The sequence below is a fragment of the Coprinopsis cinerea genome (genome assembly GCF_000182895.1).
Source record: "Coprinopsis cinerea okayama7#130 chromosome 12 map unlocalized cont3.12, whole genome shotgun sequence".
NCBI lineage: Eukaryota > Fungi > Basidiomycota > Agaricomycetes > Agaricales > Psathyrellaceae > Coprinopsis > Coprinopsis cinerea.
The window spans coordinates 923,349-941,217 of NW_003307533.1; the positions used below are offsets into that span (position 1 = coordinate 923,349).

Here is a 17,869-nt window from a genome sequence, read left to right on the forward strand (position 1 = left end):
TGGGGCAGGGCAAGTGGAAGGCAAGGCGTTGGCAAACCGCCGGCTCCCCGCCGTTTGCGGTTGGCATAGACCAGGGACGATGAATGTCTACGGTGGGTCTGACTCAGAACAACGGACGATCGGGAGGGGCAGTCTGTGGCTCAGCAGGGAGACGGACGCTAGGGCTAGAGGCCAGTCCCATTTGTCTCTGTATACGGACACCTGTGGTTCGGATGCATCACAGGTAATTTGATATCTGCTGTTGGTCTTTGTTTCGAAGTGTGTCGGTGAGGTTCGATTGAACAATAGGCTAATGTATAATGTAGTCTGGAAAAGCAGCATCGTAGAGCGGTGAAGTATTGGGGAACCATGGTACCATTAGCCAGCCGTGGTCCTGGTGAACCATCGCTTGTCACGGCGAGTCTTACTAAATCCCGGGTTCCTGCAGCCTGCGGTCTTGACACTTGGACACCCGTAGTCCTGGTGAACCATTGCTTGCCACGGCGCAGTCTTACTGAATCCCGGCTTCCTGCAGCCTGCGGTCTGGACACTTAGACAACCCGTAGTCCTGATAAACCGTGGCTTGTCAGGGTGTAGTCTCTGTGCCTTGGCTGCCATACGGTCTACGGTTAGCTTGGACTAGAAATGAGATCTGTAGTCCATTTGAATGCGACTTGAGCGTGAATTTAACCATCTTATGGGTTATGAGGATAGATCAAGATAAGCTAGCATAAGCTATGAGCGATGATTACGTGGGATACCTCATACAGGTAGGGGTGACCTCAGCCTACACGTATGGGGTGATATAACATACATACGGTATAGCGGGTATCCGGAGAAAGTTGTCCGAAAAAGTGACTCTTCATTACGAGTTGGGGATCCTTGAAGGTAGGCCGGGACTGACCTGCATCGACGTTTTTGACTCGGACGAACCCTATTTCTGTCGCAGCCAATCTCAGCCCTGATACCTACACGGGTAAGCCTTTATTTCTCTCAACACTTACACGGATAACTTAGAAAGTTGGTGAACAGACACAGCTCCGGATATAAGTGGATCCGCCGCGTGGGGAGCATTCGAGGAAGTCAATACTTATGCTATAGGGATGGTCAGCGCTTTCAGCCAGCTCGCTGTCACCATGAGAAGTATAGATTCATCGCACGGCCCTGCACTCTTGTTGCTGAGCCTAGGGAGGCCCCTTATCAAGGAGATGTTTGCTAGGTCGCTCTGGGAGAAAGGTGGGCACTCGCCTCTGCCTACGCTACTATGTCCGCACTTCTCACCTGGCTTCAATAAAACTGCAACTAGTGTGCTTGGTCTGGATCAATAACGCTGTATACCTGCGTACCAAGGCTATCGAAGCACTCGGAACCGCTTCTTATCGACAAGACGTTATCTGTGGCGATCTAAAGGATTGGATTATCTCGGGTACGGCTGAAGAACCTTGCCCTAGCACATCGTTAGAGAAGCTGATAAACTGTATGACAGAAATTCAAGATGGAAAGGAAAAGCTAGGCGATTGGCGGGATGTAAGCCCGTGGAGCAGCACTGTGCACCCCCTGTATACTGCGATTATGGCCCTCGTCAACGACGGACCAACGGTATGGATTTACCTTTTTCGATCCCCCACGTTTACTAATTTCAAATGTCAGGCTATCTGCCTACTAATGTCCTTATCGAACCCGCGTAGCCTCTCGGTGGCTACGATGGCCATCCTCCAATCGTCCCTATCGGCGCTTCGTGCCAACATTTCAAAGATACTGGAGAACGGTGAAACAGTGGGGGAGGCCCTTGCACTTCTCATCTCATTACACCACCGACTCGATGAGGCCGCCGCTAAGCCCGAACCGAGTCTCTCTTACCCACCGTATGCTTCAGGCGAGTCGGGAATGAAGTTCGAACTGCGGTGAGCGAGCACTTTCAAGTTTCCACTCTCCCCCAGTTCTCATTCCCTGTAGGAATCTGTCCTATTCCTATCCAGGGAAGGAGAATTCCGTCAAGGCACTCGACAACCTTGACCTGACAATTCCAGGCGGAAGCGTGGTGGTGGTCGTTGGTGCTAACGGAAGTGGAAAATCGACGTTGATCCGAATCCTGTCCTGTTTGAGCGCACCTACGTCTGGAGAATTCTTGATCGACGATCACCCGGCCAAGGACTACAATTTAGGACATCTTAGACAGGCATCCGTCATTCTCAGCCAAGACAGTCGACTTTATCCTCTTTCATTGGCAGAGAACATTGGCTTAGGCCATGTCGCTCTCAAGGAGGACATGGACCTAATCAAAGAGGCGGCTGAGAAGGGTGGGGCTGCAGAGTTCATATCCAAGTTGGATAGAGGCTACGAGACAAATCTTCGACCTCTTCAATTCAGTTCGGTGCTCGCCTATAACCTCCCAGAGGACGATAGCCACCCTATCAACATCAAGCAACGGAGAGTGTTCCAACGCACCAACATATCGGGGGGAGAATATCAAAGGATAATCGCGTACGTCTTTCCACTCCTGGTGTCGGTATCATCACTGACTATGAAACATTGTTCATGCTAGTGCACGCTCGTTTATGAGGCTACGCTCAGGGAAGATCAAGTTCATTGCTGTGGATGAGCTCCGCCCTGGATGCTGAGGGAGAGCTTCAGCTTTTCAAAGAAGTCCTTGCGGCTCGCAAAAGCAAAACTGTCGTATTCGTGACCCATCGGTTCGGTCATTTGACAAAATATGCAGATATAATTCTGTAAGTGACATTTGTACTTTCAATTCACTTTCTATGGTTGATCCTCTGTCTCGGGTAGATGCATGAAGGAGGGGCGAATTGTAGAGACTGGAAATCACACAGAATTGATGGACAAGAACGGAGAATACGCGAAGCTATATAATATTCAAGCTGGAGCGTTCTCGGATGGGATTACAAGTAGTTGACCAGTAACTCTCTTGCAATGACTGCAGCGTTCGTTATTGCCGTGTTGTCGTCGTAGGACTTGGGATTATTAGGGGCTAACTTACCGAAATAGACGGGCAATCATTTTCCCACACCAGATCCAGACGCGACCACCGCGTGCGGTCCAATCGTAACTTGACCTTGGACCACGATCATTGACGGACCGCTTTTCTTTGATTCCTGGTTTCTAGAGGCCCAGAAACTATGTCTTCAGGAGCAACATTTCGCGGCCTTACAAGGGCACCTGAGGCACCAGGTCCCGATGTGCTTCTCCCTCAACCGCTCCCCATTTCTCAACTGGAATCACTGCGTTTCAAAGCAAACCAGATTATAGAATCCATTAACACCCTAGCCTTCACCCTTTCAGGTGGTATGAACCCAGCCTACATGCCCGCATGGCCAGAAATCCTCTCCAAATACAACATCATTCTCTCGCAATACACCAACTTCTCCAACGCCCTCCTGAACCCGTATCCAGCCGCTGCCAACCGTGCCCAAACGACAACCAACGAAGGTCCACCGGAGAACATTTACCAGAAGATCGTGGTGCATCCGAACATTGGGATGTTGGACATGCAGTTCGACACGGAGATTGGGCCACTGCTGAGGAATCAGCAGACGCTGGACGTGTTGAAGCAGGAGAACGACACAGTACGGCGGTTATCTGAGCATATGACGACGAGGGGTATGCTTGGAGTTCTGGGAATCACGTCTGAAGGGACCGCCGAGCCTGCTGTGCCTGCAGCGAGTTACCGACCTCTCCACTTGAACGGCTTTGGAGGTTTGGGCGTCCCACCGCCCCGCAAACCCGAATACGAGGACGTCTTGGCGGAATGCGCAGAAATACGCAATGCACACGATCAAAGGGTCGAACGCGCGGTTCGAGCAGTTTCAATGTTGCGAGACCAGTTCGAATTCAAGCAGAGAGTGGAGGCGATGCACGAGGAGACGGACGAGTTCTGGGGACCATCAATGGGAAGAGGACCTAATGACGAGGATGAAGACATGGACTCTGATGAAGGGGATGATCACGACGACGGTGATGAAGAGCACGAAGATAAGGGCAGTGACGACGAAGATGAAGACAACATTCAAGGAGAACTTATGGGACAGGACGAGGAAATGGATTCACCGGCACCGATGAACACTGAACCACCTGCGCCAGTTCCGTCACAGACTTTAACGCCTATGCAACAACCGGCGCCGCCATCATCGACTTCCACGCCGGTTCATACAATTCCGACTCCTGTACCGCCTGCACCTCCAGCGAACCCTCCAGCCCAAACGGCCCAGGTGGATGAACCTCAAATTGTATCCCACAATGTCCCGGATATCATTGACTTGACGGAGGTATGCATATCGCTTTGGAGATGGAAATTGACTAACTGCTACACTCCTCTGAAGCTGTGATACACCCGTCAAGAACGCTGCTCTCCGGATACGCCCGTTAACATCACTCCAACGTCGTAAAGCACCTATTGTACAGCTCAGACCCACTTCCAACCGTCGAGTCGATATCTGCAGCATCATGAGTTTTCCAAGCGGAGCGATCATCCTAGTAACTTACACTCGAAGAAGGCGTTAAGGGGCACCATATCCAAGACCCCCAGTGTCGAGACTGTTCGCATGACTTGACCGCTCCATAGGACCCGCACGTACCAGCCATCCGTAGTGGGCGGGGGCGCGCTAGCGCGGGCAGCGTCGCGATAGAGCTCGAATACAACCTGTGCAAGGGATTAACGTTTCCGGCGACTGTCGGGTAGCAATGGAACGAACCTCACTTCCCCTGTGAGGTATTTGCGTCAGACTGGTGGAGATACGGAAAGAGCGGTTGACACGTACATCCCAGGCCAAGCCATCCCCTCAACCTGGAGGAAACCAAGAAGGGACGAGATGGAACCATCGTGTGCGACATTATGAGCATACCTGACCTTTAAAAAGCATCAACAATTCGTCCGGGCGTGTATCGGCAAATCCAGCTAATACCTTGTGCGTCCCTTCAATCTTGCTGTATAAACGCGAACGCAGCTCCAGCATCCAGGCCCCGGACTTCAAAGCGGAGTACTCGTGAGATCCTACAGCCTCTCTAAAGAGGTACAGATACTCCCAATGTCCGATGTCGAATACTTTGTCTGCCTAGAGGGAGAACGTCAACTGTCAGTAGCCTTGAGCGCTGATTAGGCCGCAACGTACGGTCTCGCGCGATATGCAGAGGGACCTATCCTTCAAGTTGCAAGGCAATGGCTTCCGGTGACATAACTTTGCGCTTAGATTGTCGAAGTAACTGCAAAGCCATTAATTCCAACAAAACCTAGGGACGAGTAAGCAATACTCACTGGTCGAAGCTAACATGCCACCCTCGATCGTCTGTTGGGACTCCTGAAATGCTATCCAGTTCGTCCCACAGCCCTTCGTCCCTCGCCTTTTGAAGATGTTCCCTCCACACGGCACCATTGTTACCTGTCGTGAATGAGTCCCTCAGTGCGTTGGCTCTGGGACAACTATACGTTGGTTCGAGCGAATCCATAGAGCTGGGCTGGATCTGAACAGGAGTGGGCCTGGACAAGTCCTGCTCTGGATAGAAGCCCCTAAGTAGCCCGCTAGCCACTTGGGACGTTATAACGTTGTTCGTAATGCGGAAGGAGGCTTCGGACGGGTCATAGTGGCTTGAAAGCTTGAGACGCTCTCCGTAAACCTTACGAAGATCCTGTGAACAATCTGTGTAAGTGGCTCGTGACTTCTTGAGTGGGCGCCACTTACAGAGCCATGAACCACTGAATCCACTAGACCACCTTTAGTGATCTGGGGAAATTGACAACTAAACTGGGCTGTGAGCGAGGATCATCCCTGCCCGAAGTCAACACTTTTTACCTCGAGTTGACAAAGCCGACTTTATCAAGAACCTTGAACGGGTTGGTATCATCCCAGTTGTTCTCGCGTTGAACCACGGCGGATGTCCCATAATCCCCGGAGCTAAATTGAAAGGTTATAGAAGACGATATAGTCCTCAAATGGAGGGTCCGTACAATGTCAATCCGGACAGCACCCCGACATCGTCACAACTCCATTCTATATCCTCCCTCGGGAATATATTGGATCCGTAGGGCGTGCGCTTATGGTGTCGCTGGATTACCTCTACGTACTCCAAGGAGTAGCGGCTGGGAGGATCTCTACGAGATCAACCGTGTTATAAGGTCTACATGGTCCCACCGGAGACATAGCAGGATAGGCTACTCACTCGTACGTGTCTGGAGTTACATGGGGCATATTGCACCAGCTGAACACGCCCTTACCGCACTCCAAGTCAGGAACTCGTGCACATTCGGCGTGTTCCCCAGGCACAGCATCGGGACCTTGTGCAGAAGAGGGCCCCGCCTTTGTCGCGAGCAACAAAGTGAGCTGTAAGAGTGCACTTGATAGCATCGGGTTCGATGATAGAGAAAGACGAGAAAGACCTTATCAAGAGGCTGTGAAGGGTCAGCACTTAGCCATGCTGCGAAGCGAGGTAGAAGCAACCACAGTTTCCCATTGCCGAAGAACATCGTGGTTCGTGTCCAACGTTCGTCATGGCCCCTATTCCTGCTTTGATCCGGGAAGCCGGGTTTTGTTTGTTTACGCGTTGTTTGCACCACTCGCGAATCTGAAGTTCGAAGCAATTGTCCTCGTCAGGGCGGTAGAAAACGGCATAATTCTATCCAGACAGGGTATTATGTTACACATTAGACAGGTCTAAGATCTTAAATATACAAAGCTTTCAGTCCAATTCTACGGCTCTCGCGCGATGGTTTGCGACTGTTCCGACCCTGAGTTCTCTTATCCTGCCAGTGGTTGCCAGTCTCCGGACGGAGGCTGGGTTCCCGCAGCGCGGCATCGAGATATATGGAGTGAGACGAGGGCCCTATACCTGAGATATAGCCACTAGACTTCCCCCAAACTTCCACCTGCTTCATCTGCCTTGCGATTGAGGGTCGCCTCGGACGCTCGGTTCACCAGCTGCGGAGGTTTGGTGGTGGCAGTGGACAATACCTCGAGCGAGAGTTCTGGATCTACTCCGTCTCCATTGTGAGTTGAGGTTTGTTGCAATCTTGGGTCGTTCGAGAACCATGGTGGAATAACAGATTGGATTCCGTTGTTTCTGAGAATCTCTTCCTGCTGGGCCAGGTGAAGTCGGATGGCCATCAATACAAAAATAATACCTTTATAACAATGGTAAGCGCTCTGAAGACAGACAAAAGGCGTCAGAGATCGACGACGTACCGACACTGGGCACCAATGCGGATTGAATAACAAATTGAGCAGGGTGATTGACAAAAAAGAGAGGGATGATGACCATCAGTTCAACGGTGTAAAGGGCAGCACTTTCAATGACGATCCTCATTACGGTGATGATGCGAACGGGTCCTCCATATGCAATTACTCCTGCTTTGACGGACTCCCTGTACTGAGCCCAGAGCTTGTAGGTGATTAATCCCGTTGTTAGGAAATTCTGGATGAATGCCAGAGGATAGCCTGTGGATATCACTGGGTGCATCTCCTCAGGCGATGCAAAATCAAGTTCCCACCAGGCATACAATACGAGGTTCAAGACTGACTAGTTGTCAGTAAAGGAATGGGAAAGGCTTCGTATCCCATATACGCACCCACGCTGTATGCGAGGAGTAAAAGTGGTAAGGCGATGATCCAGATATTGCGGTTCCAGACGACATAACATCTGTAAATCTGGGTGCCAATGGTCAGCATAGCTCAAGATCGGTGGATGAAGCGGACTCACAACCAGGGCATCACCAAACCAAAGCATATTCCCGAACATAACTATATGGGATAGGTTGTCCCAGCTAGTATAATTTTGCTCAAAATAGTTTATGGGAGTCTCAAAGACCACCTCCCCATATGCCCGGATTCCGCGGTAGAAGTTCACACCTGCACATCGTCAACATGCAGGACAACCTGTGGAGAAGATAAAAGACCTACATATGTGGAGGGTTGCCTGTATGAACATGACATTGATCGCAATGAAGAACATTCGGGCTCCCCATGAGTCGTTGTAGATTGACTTCCGCCGCGTCATGAGATATAGTGCTACTGCATAGAGCACGACGTAGGCGCCTAGAAAGCCAGCAGACATTGGGAGGCGTGAGCGTTCAGCACACCTCAGTGGGACGGACGGCAGCTAACCATAGAAAATAAACTGTTTAAATATGTCAACTGTGATCACGTCCTGGTAGAAGCGTCAATGGCTCGTACCTCGACAAATATTGCAGCGAGAATGTAGCTTTGGGTCCGGCGGTCCGCACTACTAGCAGGGTCCGTGTCCATCCTGGGGGCAGTGGGCGGGACCGCTGGCAGATGAGCTGTGACTAGTTACTGGCTTTTGTCGGTCGCAGCGCACTGGACCTGAAGGGGCGGCGCTCGGGAGTCGGAGGCAAGTGGAAAGAATGTGTTTTGAAAGTTCGATACGATCCCAGGTCTGGTTTTAGAGTCAGACGCCAACACCGTGGCATGTTCGGTGTCCCTGCATTCCGTACAGTTGTTGGTGAGTGGCGTCGTGGGGAGATGGAGAAAAGCTACATAACTTAGAGTTTTGGGTGTGATGGCGTGGGATAACCGACGGTTACCGACCCCGTGGACAGCAGGATTGGAAAGATTAAATTGGTTCAGAGTGATGCATCACCATAGGGAAACCTAACGAGGTTTGGCTTATATTCACTTCTTACCCGACCCTGGCTGAAAACTCAAACACATTGTAGCCAATTCGTAAGAGGCTCATATATCATACATAAACTAACGAGAAAGCCTTGCGAACTCTTGAATAACTCCTTGAATGCCATGGGAGAATTTAAACCTGAGGCTTTCAGCACAACCGCCCGACGATAACGAGCTTTATTGAAATCAGATTCAACAACAGGGTCCAGACAGTGGGAGTGTGTGTACCCAGGACCCACAACACTGACAAGTCCGGTCAGTAAGTAGCATGAAATCCAGTCGAGGGGTTGGGCACTTTCTCAGAGGCGTGAAGTTGAGCGCTACTACATGTTGCGTCAGCTTCTGTTTTGCCTCAGTTGCACTGTTCGGATATAGTACTTCCAGTCGAGTAGCAACCGGCACTGACAATACCATTGGGTGGTCCAGACATGCCTGGAGGTCGCCAATTGCGTGCTCGAGTAACGTCGAACCTTTGTGGTGACTATCGATTCTGTCTTTCTTGTCTAGACTATCCATTTTGAAATATCGCAAGAGCTAGCAATTGCCGTTCTCGAGTTTAAACAACAACCTGCCTCTGCTTTGAACTCATGATATCCACTGTGACCCCCCAGGCCCTGCTTTGGGAACTTGGTCTTGAAGCGGCGTTCAGAAAGCCATGTCGGCGAATATCACCCGATAACGAGAGGAGACGGGCCACTATTGACACGGCGCGAGCCCTTCGGCGGGGGAGTCAGCATTGGAATTGTGTCTTTGATCCGCTCTACCCAAGATAGTGCTCAGTTTTACAAAAGTGGTACAGTCGCGGACAGTCAAAGTCGACAACTCGGCTTTCTCTTGAACGGCACGACATTTTGGCCCCATTTTTCGTCCACAAATTCAGATTCACGAAAGCGTTCAAAAAACACATCTCCGAAATTTTTCCCACGGGTTTTTGGGCGTGGCCAATATTTTCGACTTCAGAGACCGCATTTTACACCCCTTCGGAGACGATTTTGGCCTTGCACTATGGACCCTGAACCCATTTAAAATAAACGGATTTGCAAACGGCTGGTGCATCGTCAGTAAACGCACCAGCCGTCAACTCCAAACGCCCAGTCACGGATGCTGCGTTAGTTTTTGCGCGTTACTTACCCGTTTAGAATAAACTCGGATTTGATGTACCTAAACGCATTTGAGAAATATACCGATTCACGCACAACCCCAGGAGCATCCGTATCTTTCCGTTTCTTCTACAAATGTTCAACAAACTCGTGCGCTATGTCTCCGTTTGCTTGTACTGCCCTTGGGCCTTTTCTCCTACCCATTCCGTTACTTACCTGCTCAAAACATACGGAGTACAAACGGAAAGCACGCTAGTGGGTCACGCAAGCTACGTCAGATTGTAATTTTGATTATAGCGGCAGTTGGTAATGTACAGGCGTGTGCACAACACTATACTACGGGGCTACTGTTTTCAGATGAGTAAATACATACCTTTGTTTGCAGCGAGTTGGTCCTGGAGGTCGCCAATCTGGGCAGTTGAATCTTGTATGATTTCTTCACAGAGCGTTGGTCTGGGAGGACGACAGCGCTTCTTGCCAGAATTGGAGCCCTCGCTCTGAGAAACCACGCGATATTAAATTTGGAAAAGAGGGAAAACATACAATTATCCGTGTTTTGTCCGCCATTCACCTTCTCCTCAACCTTGTCCTTCTCGGAATCTCGCCCTGCTTCGGCATCCTCTGCGAAAGTCAAAAATATGTCAAAGTGACACAGAATATGTGTACACACCTTGCCACTACCACCCTCCTCGAAGCCTCAGGCTCACTGCGTTTCAATAGGTACTGTGAGAGTAGCATTCGCGCAGAAGAGGATGAGAGGTTGGTTGGCAGGAAAGAGAAAGGGCTTGCACACCGCACACTCTGGCGTGGTTGGTCTCTGTTTGGCAAAGGCGTGATCACCTGATGTGGGGAGACGCGCGAACGCCTAAGTCCACCTTCAAGTCGAAATCTCTTGTCCCCGTACCTTACTCTCCCTACCTCTCCAATGAAACCTCTCAACTTACCTTTCTCAGACTCTCCTAATGCCTAGGTCATACAAAAAGAATTAGGTATTGGGCATAGTTGTGATGGATAGCAAACGGAGAATCCAGGCAGATTCCGTTACTTCCAAATCCGTGAGTTCTCGCTCACGAGCAACTCACGGAGAATGCTGGGGCTCAAAAGTCACACATTTTCGAGGTAACACATAGGTAACGTGTTGTACGTGAATTCTGGACCTTTTCACGGACGGTACGTGCGAATTAAACGGATACAGGGTCCATAGTGTTGAGGGCAGACGCCCCCTGGAAAAAAGACCTCTTCCAACGAACTTACGGTCGAAAAACCGTTGCCACAAAGCGAATTTAGCAAAACCATTTGCACCTGAGTGCCCGCCGTCAGAGAAATTCCATTTTGGGGTAAAATTAATCATTTTTTCCTGATTGAGGACGTCGACCAAATTCTCCCAAACTCCAGGATCAGATCCAGCTTTCAAAAAGGAGTCGATTGCGCTATTTTTCATGAATTTAGGGGCAAAAATGGCTCGTGGCCAACTTTTTCCCACCGTCTGCACTATAATTGGTACATTTCTCGACAACCGCTCGACTAATTTTGCTCAAACTTTGCCAGGAGACCCCCTTCAACGAGATACGTCGTTTCCGAGCGTTTTCGGAGGAATCCAGTTTTCATCATCAAGTTGTCGACTTTGACTGTCCGCGACTGTATACACATATCACAGCGTATCGAGGTAGAATGTGCGGGCCGCCAAATTGAGCTCAGATTCCGGAATTCACCGGGAATCCAAATGGAATGTGACCACAACGCTCGGTTTTTGTATTCAGCTTCATTTTCGGGAATATAGCCGCCATTTGAACGAAATCTGGCTCTCAGAATGCAGTACAATCCGACGTCCATCGCTTTTCCCTCTTACGCACAATCCAGATATTCTACATTCCCTGTCTATTTTCAGGTCAAATCGATCGTATTGGCCTAAATATAGTCCTTGTACAAATGACACGACCCCCGCCAGACCGCCCAATTCTCCTTCAAACCGCGCTCTCTCGCCTCGAAACCTAGCAAAGAGGCGCTACAGACCTTCTGGTACGCCCACAACCCCATATAACGGTGAGCAACCATCCGGTATCTTCATTAACGCGTCCGAAACTGACGAGTTGATCCCTCAGCTGTAATGGACGCCAATATCGACCCCATTCTTCAAGCTATTCCCGGCACAGCAGCCCCTCCCACCTTGACGCAGGCGTCAACTAGACCAACATCAACTCTGGAAGCTCCGCCTAGCCACGCTATCCCTCTAGCGATGGGCCCAACCACATCCCCGCCGGCCGGGCCCAACTACATCCTCCCACCACTGCCTACTTTCCCAGCTCTCCGAAACAACCCCAGTCCTCCAGCCAAACACGTTGTGCCTGCCCCCATAACCATGCCCAGTCCAACGCATACCCTCCCGCCACTTCCCGCCTCGCAGGCGCCGAATCCTCCTCAGGTGCCTCCCACTCTTTCACCGATGACTCACCCTTTCCCCGCCTTGACAATCTCGACTGCACTCCCTGTCACCCCTTATTCGTGCTTACCATGAAAGATGGAAAGATCGCTGGTGAAGCTGTATATCGCGAATGCATCGAGATTCGGAAGCAGATCGCTGTCCTCGAGCAGTACAACCAAGCGTTAGTGGATCGAACGGCGTGGCTCCAGGCAGAGCATTCCTCGTTGACGGGTGCGCATGCTGCACTCAGGGCCGAATTTGATGCACTCTCGAAGGCGGTTGAGGAGCTGAAGGTATCGACCTCGACAATCGTGGAATCGGCCAGCAGCAGCTCCTCGGCGACGATATTCGACGTGCTGTGCGATGGCGACGGTCATGTCAATGATGCGATTGCGAAATTGGAGGAGGACGTGGTAGACGAGCTCACTGCATCCGATTTCCAAAAGAGCACTTACTGCCATGTAGGTCAATGCTCCTTCCCGTCGTTCCTTGTTAGTGACCTCGAATTTCGCTAGCTGCTTGTCAACGAAGCTGTCAAGGCAGTCCTTGGCATCAGTGTCCTCAATAAGAGGGACCTCTTCCCCGTCGTCCCTAACCCCGACCTTCCAGACGAAGACATTCTAAGCCGTCCGTTGATCAAAGGCACCACCATCCACATTCAACGGTACCTTTGGGAATTCTCTGAAACCAATCCACACAACGAGAAAGTCATCGGCATCCTAGCAGACTATGTAATGGCGCACGGTTGGACGTACCATGAAGAGGCCGCAGCTGCAGGGAAGATCCTTTCGCTCCATCAGTGGAAGGTCTCTTTCAAATCCAAGATGGCGCGCATGCGGGGTATATGGCGAGGTAATTCTGAAACCGCTGCAGTCAAGAGGGCGGATAAGAAGACTCGAACTGACATGTTGAACCGGGCTCGATATGTGAGTGCCTCTGTTCTTGTCCAGTACCTGTTACTCACTGTTCGTTAAGAAATGCGCACGGCGCATTCGCTGCCGCGAGACGTATCCACAAGATCATGAAATCAACCACCCAAAGTACGACCCAGTCTTCACTGCCCAGATGCAATCCGACGACGAAGACTTTCAAAATCCCGACGGCACCATTGACAAGTCCAAATATCTTTCGAGGCCTGCAACGTGGGAGTCAGCGGAGGTGACGGCTTACTCCAATACTTTCCTGAAGGCCTACTGACGCCTGTCATTGATTTGTACAGCTGCGTCGCATCAAGGCTCTGGCGGATGCTGGTCGTGATCCACAGGCGTCGACTCAGGCGACTATCCGGATTGCAGGAACACCCAAGGAGACTGAGGGTCCACCATTCACAAAGGGACTTGTCGGTCGTGCTCGTCGATGGATGGTTGACCCAGACTGGTTGGCGAAGCATCCCGATGTCGATGTTGAGACCCGGATTGCGGCTAATGGAAAGCATTGGGGAGATGCAGAGGATCCAGAGGACATCCTGCAGAAGAAGGAGGCCTTGAAGGCGGCCAAGGGTGCCCTAGCCCTAAAACGCAAGGCCACAAGCCAGACGGGGAAAAGTGGAAAGAAGGGGAAGGCAGTGGCGGAAGAGGCCAGTGTTTCTGGTGCCGAATTTTTTTAGTCCTGTTTCGTGAACGCTTTTACTATTCCCCACTCGATTTGTATCATAATTTTACCTCTATTGTACTAGAACTCGGCTTCCTCTAGAGTAGGCTCAGCAGTACTCTGTAATCGCACATTAGTCCATACACATATCAGAATAAATTGGTGAAAAGTCGAACTTACATGATCAAAAGAAACTGAGATCCATAATTCATCGCCGCTGTGAAGGGTGACAGGAATATGAGCCAGAGGACAGTTAGGGAAGGACAGGGGTAACCCCCGGGTAGCCGGACACCTACCCTTACCCCCACCCCCCAAAACCCCTACCCCTGACTGAGGGGTAGGGGTAGTACCCTTACCCCCAACCCTGGGGGTTTTGACCAAGGGGTTTTAATCATTTTGGCACTAACAATTACTTACAGTTGTCTATATGTATATTTTTATGTGTTTTATTGCGCATACAGCAGTTATTTAGTAGAAAATATACATAGATGCTGAAATAAATGGGTTTTGATTGATTTTTATCAAAACCCTTACCCCCGACCGGGGGTAGGGGTTTGGCCAAGGGTAGCCGGAGACCTACCCCTTACCCCTACCCCCGCTCTACCCTTGGCCTCTACCCTGGGGGTTTTAAAACCCCTTGACCATCCCTAAGGACAGTCGATTGTGCCCGCCGTAACGATCTCGTAGTCGCCGTAATCATTTGCGCGGCTGGTCGTTATTCCAAGAACGGATGAGCTGTATGGCTTTGTTAGACAGTATGACAACAAAAACAACTGGTCTCGATAAATGACTTACTATGGCTGCCATGGTAACTCGACGGGAAGATCCTCAGCATCTTTCAGACGGCGAACTAGGAGACAGACATTAGATGGCAACTCTGTGTTTGGTATCTTGAGGAGGAAGATGGCTTCGATGGCGACTGGAACCCTAACACTGTCTGCCTGGATAAATGCAAATGAGTCGGCTTGCGTGTGCGTATTGTCCTTGGAGCCGTAGCGGAGCCCACCCTTCCGGAAATAGGTAAGGCGCCTTGCCACTTGCTTTGGATGGAAACGAACACCACCCTCCTCCAACGGTCCATACCGATGATAGATCTCTTGATGTGGCCATTGAGCGCAGGTGTAATCAAAGAGCAGATCGTATAGATGGCCATCGTCATGTCCATCGAAGGTGAATAGTATCAAGATTGATTGGTTGCGTTGCCATTTGTTTTGGAAGGGAGATATTGTCGACAGTCGCCTCTGCTCGGAGAATTGCAAGCTCGACGGCCATTCCACCTCGTGTTGCTTCGCTATTGATGATATCGTTCAAAAGGGCCCGCTCAAAAGGGCTGGCATCGTCGGGAAGGTGGAGAGAAAGCTCATAGAGGAGATGGGCGAGAAGCCAGTTGCGCATGAGCGTGAGCTCAACTCGACCACCGTCGTGTCCATTAGTCTTGACCCGTTTGAGCAAGCCGTTGAAACGCTCGAAAGCATACAGCCACCAGCCATAGACTGGGCCGAAGAGCTTTATCATATCCGCCAGATGCATCGCAAAATGATGATTGGGCGATAGATGCGCCCCAAGCTGGAGAAGCCGTTGACAGTATGCAGCCAAGTATCTCTGGCCCTGGAAAGCTTGGTTCATCGAGATGACCTTGGTCGAAAGAAGTCGAACGGCGGTACAGAGGAGAATAATCACATCATAGAGAGTTTTTAAGCGTCGGCAGTGAGTGGTTTTGAGGGTTTGGTTGGGGCCTAAGCGAGGCTCGGTGTCGGGAATGGTGTCGGTATGGTCCTTCCACGCAGCCCAGAGAACGACTGGGGATACAGTCAAAAGCCGACGCCATTCATCCGCCTTCTTTAGCGAAGGATTCTCCCCAAGCTGGACAGAATAGAAGTCAGAAATGTAGAGCTAGGTGTTAACAAAAGTACTCACATTTTTTGGCAGCCGTGTAATGTGGCTCGGCCACTTGATAGAGTTGATTGTCTTCTCGAAACGTTGTTTTGATGAATTCTCCCCGCCAGTCCCAGGGAAAAGATGAGCGCCAAAGAGGAGAGTCGAGAAAAGCCAGGGCACGATGCCAAGAAAGACGCAGTGCATGAAATCCAGCGCCGTCTGTTTTGCCGGTTTCCAGCCAGGAATCCAGTCAAACGCAGCCCAACGGACACCGTGGTTTTCATTGATTGTTGCCTGACGAGCTGGTACTGCATCCCTGCTGTGAAACTTGTGCTTCAGTAGTTCGAAGTCGTCCTTAAGTTCGAATGTGTCGGTGTTGTACCCTTTCGGATCGTTTATGTCGAGGGAGGTGCAATTGCACCAAGGACAGGGGTGCATGTCGGCCGAGTGACTCGAAAACCCTGCAAACTTGCGCGCACCAGGCGTATCACAGTTGTCGCAAGTAAAGTCTGCATAGACCTCATGTTCGTCAATAGCACGAGTGTCATCATTGTATACACCCATTTTGACGCCTGAAAATGACCACAGCACCTGGATCAGACCCCCGACACATCACATTCCTAGCCAATAACACACCTGATTTGAGGCTGAGTGCGTCCCGCACTACAGGCTCCATGACATTGTTGAGCTGCTCCGTTGTTGGCTCTTTTGGACCTGGCGTAATGGCGATGCAAATCACGTTTAGTTGCCGAAAGCGTTCTTCACGAGGGAGGTCGGCGAAGGCAATATAGACCGGCCCAGTTGAATGAGGCCTGTTTACAAAGCACCCAAACCTGGAGGATTTAGATTCAGCGCGCGAAAACAAGTAGAGAATTACAGGGATGGTGACGTACCAGTCAATGTTCACAGACATGTGGAGACCAAAACGGTGCTCTGTCAGTCTTCTCGGTCCGGCCTCACCCTCTCCAGGGACATCACGAACGGACCCCAGGTTCCCCGTTTCGCGGTGAATTTGCGTCTTCAAGTCGTGCCAAATACTTCCATCGTGCATATCCCTCATCAGAAAGTTAGGATCATCATTGGCGTTGGTCGGAGTGTCGCGACTATCCCGCAGCATGCTAGCAAATCCTGGGCGGCACATCATTCGACGGATGGATGCAAGGAGGCCAACTTGAGGCAAGATCTTGATTGCCTCCCGCTTCACCTTTCCCTTCGAGTTCTTTTTGACCTTGTACAGCACTTCGTCGCAGTTGGGTGCTGGACATTCGGGCGCAGGTAGACTTCTCATCTCCGATGGGGTGTATAGTTTCCAGCACTTGGGGCAGCAGGTGTAATTGATAATCCAAAGATCGGGGTCGAGTCCTAGTCGTCGCTTTGCTGTGGCTAAAGTCCGTGCTGGGACAGGGTAATCGGGCAGAACGCCAGCAGCCTGAAGCATGTTGAGCGAGCCTTCAAGGTTGGTGTTGGTATGGCGAACTGAGCTGTGACTGATGACGTTATTTAGGACAGCCTGAAGATACGCCATACGGACAGGTGTGGATTCCTTCCTAGCATAGGCTGGTGCTGCTCCCAGATTCAGAGCCTCTTCCTGGTCCTTATTTTCCTCGAGTTCCACATCAGCGAAAGGGAAGACAACCCGGGTCCATTCGGTATCATGAGCGCCAAACCGGTTTATTTCGGGGATATCGTCAATACGGGTACCAATGGTTGGGGTAGATTCGTTGCGTGCCAGAGCTGGACCATGTGCTGGCTGCTGGGGGAGAGAGACATCAGTCTCCCAGCCGCTACTGTCATTGTCAGAGTCGTCCCCCTCCATGGTCCGGCTAGTGCTGAACTCTGGATCGCCGTCTTCGTCCATCCTTTCCCCCATGTCATTCTCTTCCATCTCCACTGCCCCACCGTTTCCTTCCATCCCTTGCCCCTCAATCCGAATATCCTGGTTCCCGCCGTCCTCCATAATCCCATGACCACGCCTTGCCCCAATCTCGGCTTCTCGTCTTTCAGCCTCGCGCTTGTTCCGTTCCACAAGTAATGCATCCCGGACATCGATGGCCTCTTGAATCTTTCGTGTTATTCGAATGTTTGGTAGTACAGCATCCAAGCTGATGCCGTAGGTGCGAATGTGTCGTCCAATGGTTTCGTGGTCGTGTCGGCGTAGAGGAAGAGGGTCTTTGTCACATTTAACGCAAGGACATTCGTCCCTTTGGGCGCGCGAACGACGTTCGGGCATAGAGCAAGCTGTTCAGAGTGTTGTCGACGTCGTT

The 17,869-nt window shown here is 50.9% G+C and overlaps 7 protein-coding genes across 7 annotated transcripts; 3 read left to right on the forward strand and 4 right to left on the reverse strand.

Moving 5' to 3' along the window:
- Positions 1-348: 348 nt before the first annotated feature.
- On the forward strand, positions 349-2,600 carry CC1G_10794 (ABC transporter; the record flags this gene model as incomplete). Its single annotated transcript, XM_001834868.2, has 9 exons — positions 349-376; positions 805-867; positions 929-955; positions 1,012-1,215; positions 1,286-1,405; positions 1,466-1,506; positions 1,630-1,883; positions 1,936-2,463; positions 2,525-2,600. The coding sequence occupies 9 exons, from the start codon at positions 349-351 to the stop codon at positions 2,598-2,600; spliced, it is 1,341 nt and encodes a 446-aa protein (XP_001834920.2).
- A 516-nt stretch (positions 2,601-3,116) lies between these two features.
- On the forward strand, positions 3,117-4,322 carry CC1G_10795 (hypothetical protein; the record flags this gene model as incomplete). The annotated part of the gene is made up of 1 exon (XM_001834869.2): positions 3,117-4,322. One exon carries the CDS (start codon positions 3,117-3,119, stop codon positions 4,320-4,322), a length of 1,206 nt encoding a protein of 401 aa, XP_001834921.2.
- A 43-nt stretch (positions 4,323-4,365) lies between these two features.
- On the reverse strand, positions 4,366-6,335 carry CC1G_10796 (hypothetical protein; the record flags this gene model as incomplete). The annotated part of the gene is made up of 11 exons (XM_001834870.2): positions 4,366-4,430; positions 4,480-4,636; positions 4,689-4,698; positions 4,755-4,843; positions 4,899-5,048; positions 5,106-5,196; positions 5,249-5,619; positions 5,673-5,730; positions 5,784-5,885; positions 5,939-6,082; positions 6,151-6,335. 11 exons carry the CDS (start codon positions 6,333-6,335, stop codon positions 4,366-4,368), a joined length of 1,422 nt encoding a protein of 473 aa, XP_001834922.2.
- Positions 6,336-6,830: 495 nt separating this feature from the next.
- Positions 6,831-8,228, reverse strand: CC1G_10797 (hypothetical protein; the record flags this gene model as incomplete). The annotated part of the gene is made up of 7 exons (XM_001834871.2): positions 6,831-7,108; positions 7,170-7,499; positions 7,553-7,631; positions 7,684-7,832; positions 7,884-8,018; positions 8,088-8,100; positions 8,157-8,228. The coding sequence occupies 7 exons, from the start codon at positions 8,226-8,228 to the stop codon at positions 6,831-6,833; spliced, it is 1,056 nt and encodes a 351-aa protein (XP_001834923.2).
- A 1,357-nt stretch (positions 8,229-9,585) lies between these two features.
- On the reverse strand, positions 9,586-11,481 carry CC1G_10798 (hypothetical protein; the record flags this gene model as incomplete). The annotated part of the gene is made up of 10 exons (XM_001834872.2): positions 9,586-9,618; positions 9,747-9,776; positions 9,812-9,844; positions 9,932-9,967; positions 10,089-10,212; positions 10,287-10,336; positions 10,386-10,411; positions 10,660-10,681; positions 10,970-11,017; positions 11,428-11,481. 10 exons carry the CDS (start codon positions 11,479-11,481, stop codon positions 9,586-9,588), a joined length of 456 nt encoding a protein of 151 aa, XP_001834924.2.
- Positions 11,482-11,822: 341 nt separating this feature from the next.
- Positions 11,823-13,743, forward strand: CC1G_10799 (hypothetical protein; the record flags this gene model as incomplete). The annotated part of the gene is made up of 5 exons (XM_001834873.2): positions 11,823-12,137; positions 12,242-12,598; positions 12,653-13,063; positions 13,113-13,295; positions 13,357-13,743. The coding sequence occupies 5 exons, from the start codon at positions 11,823-11,825 to the stop codon at positions 13,741-13,743; spliced, it is 1,653 nt and encodes a 550-aa protein (XP_001834925.2).
- A 631-nt stretch (positions 13,744-14,374) lies between these two features.
- On the reverse strand, positions 14,375-17,835 carry CC1G_10800 (hypothetical protein; the record flags this gene model as incomplete). Its single annotated transcript, XM_001834874.2, has 6 exons — positions 14,375-14,462; positions 14,523-14,668; positions 14,961-15,590; positions 15,645-16,177; positions 16,242-16,438; positions 16,499-17,835. The coding sequence occupies 6 exons, from the start codon at positions 17,833-17,835 to the stop codon at positions 14,375-14,377; spliced, it is 2,931 nt and encodes a 976-aa protein (XP_001834926.2).
- Between the last annotated feature and the right edge of the window lie 34 nt (positions 17,836-17,869).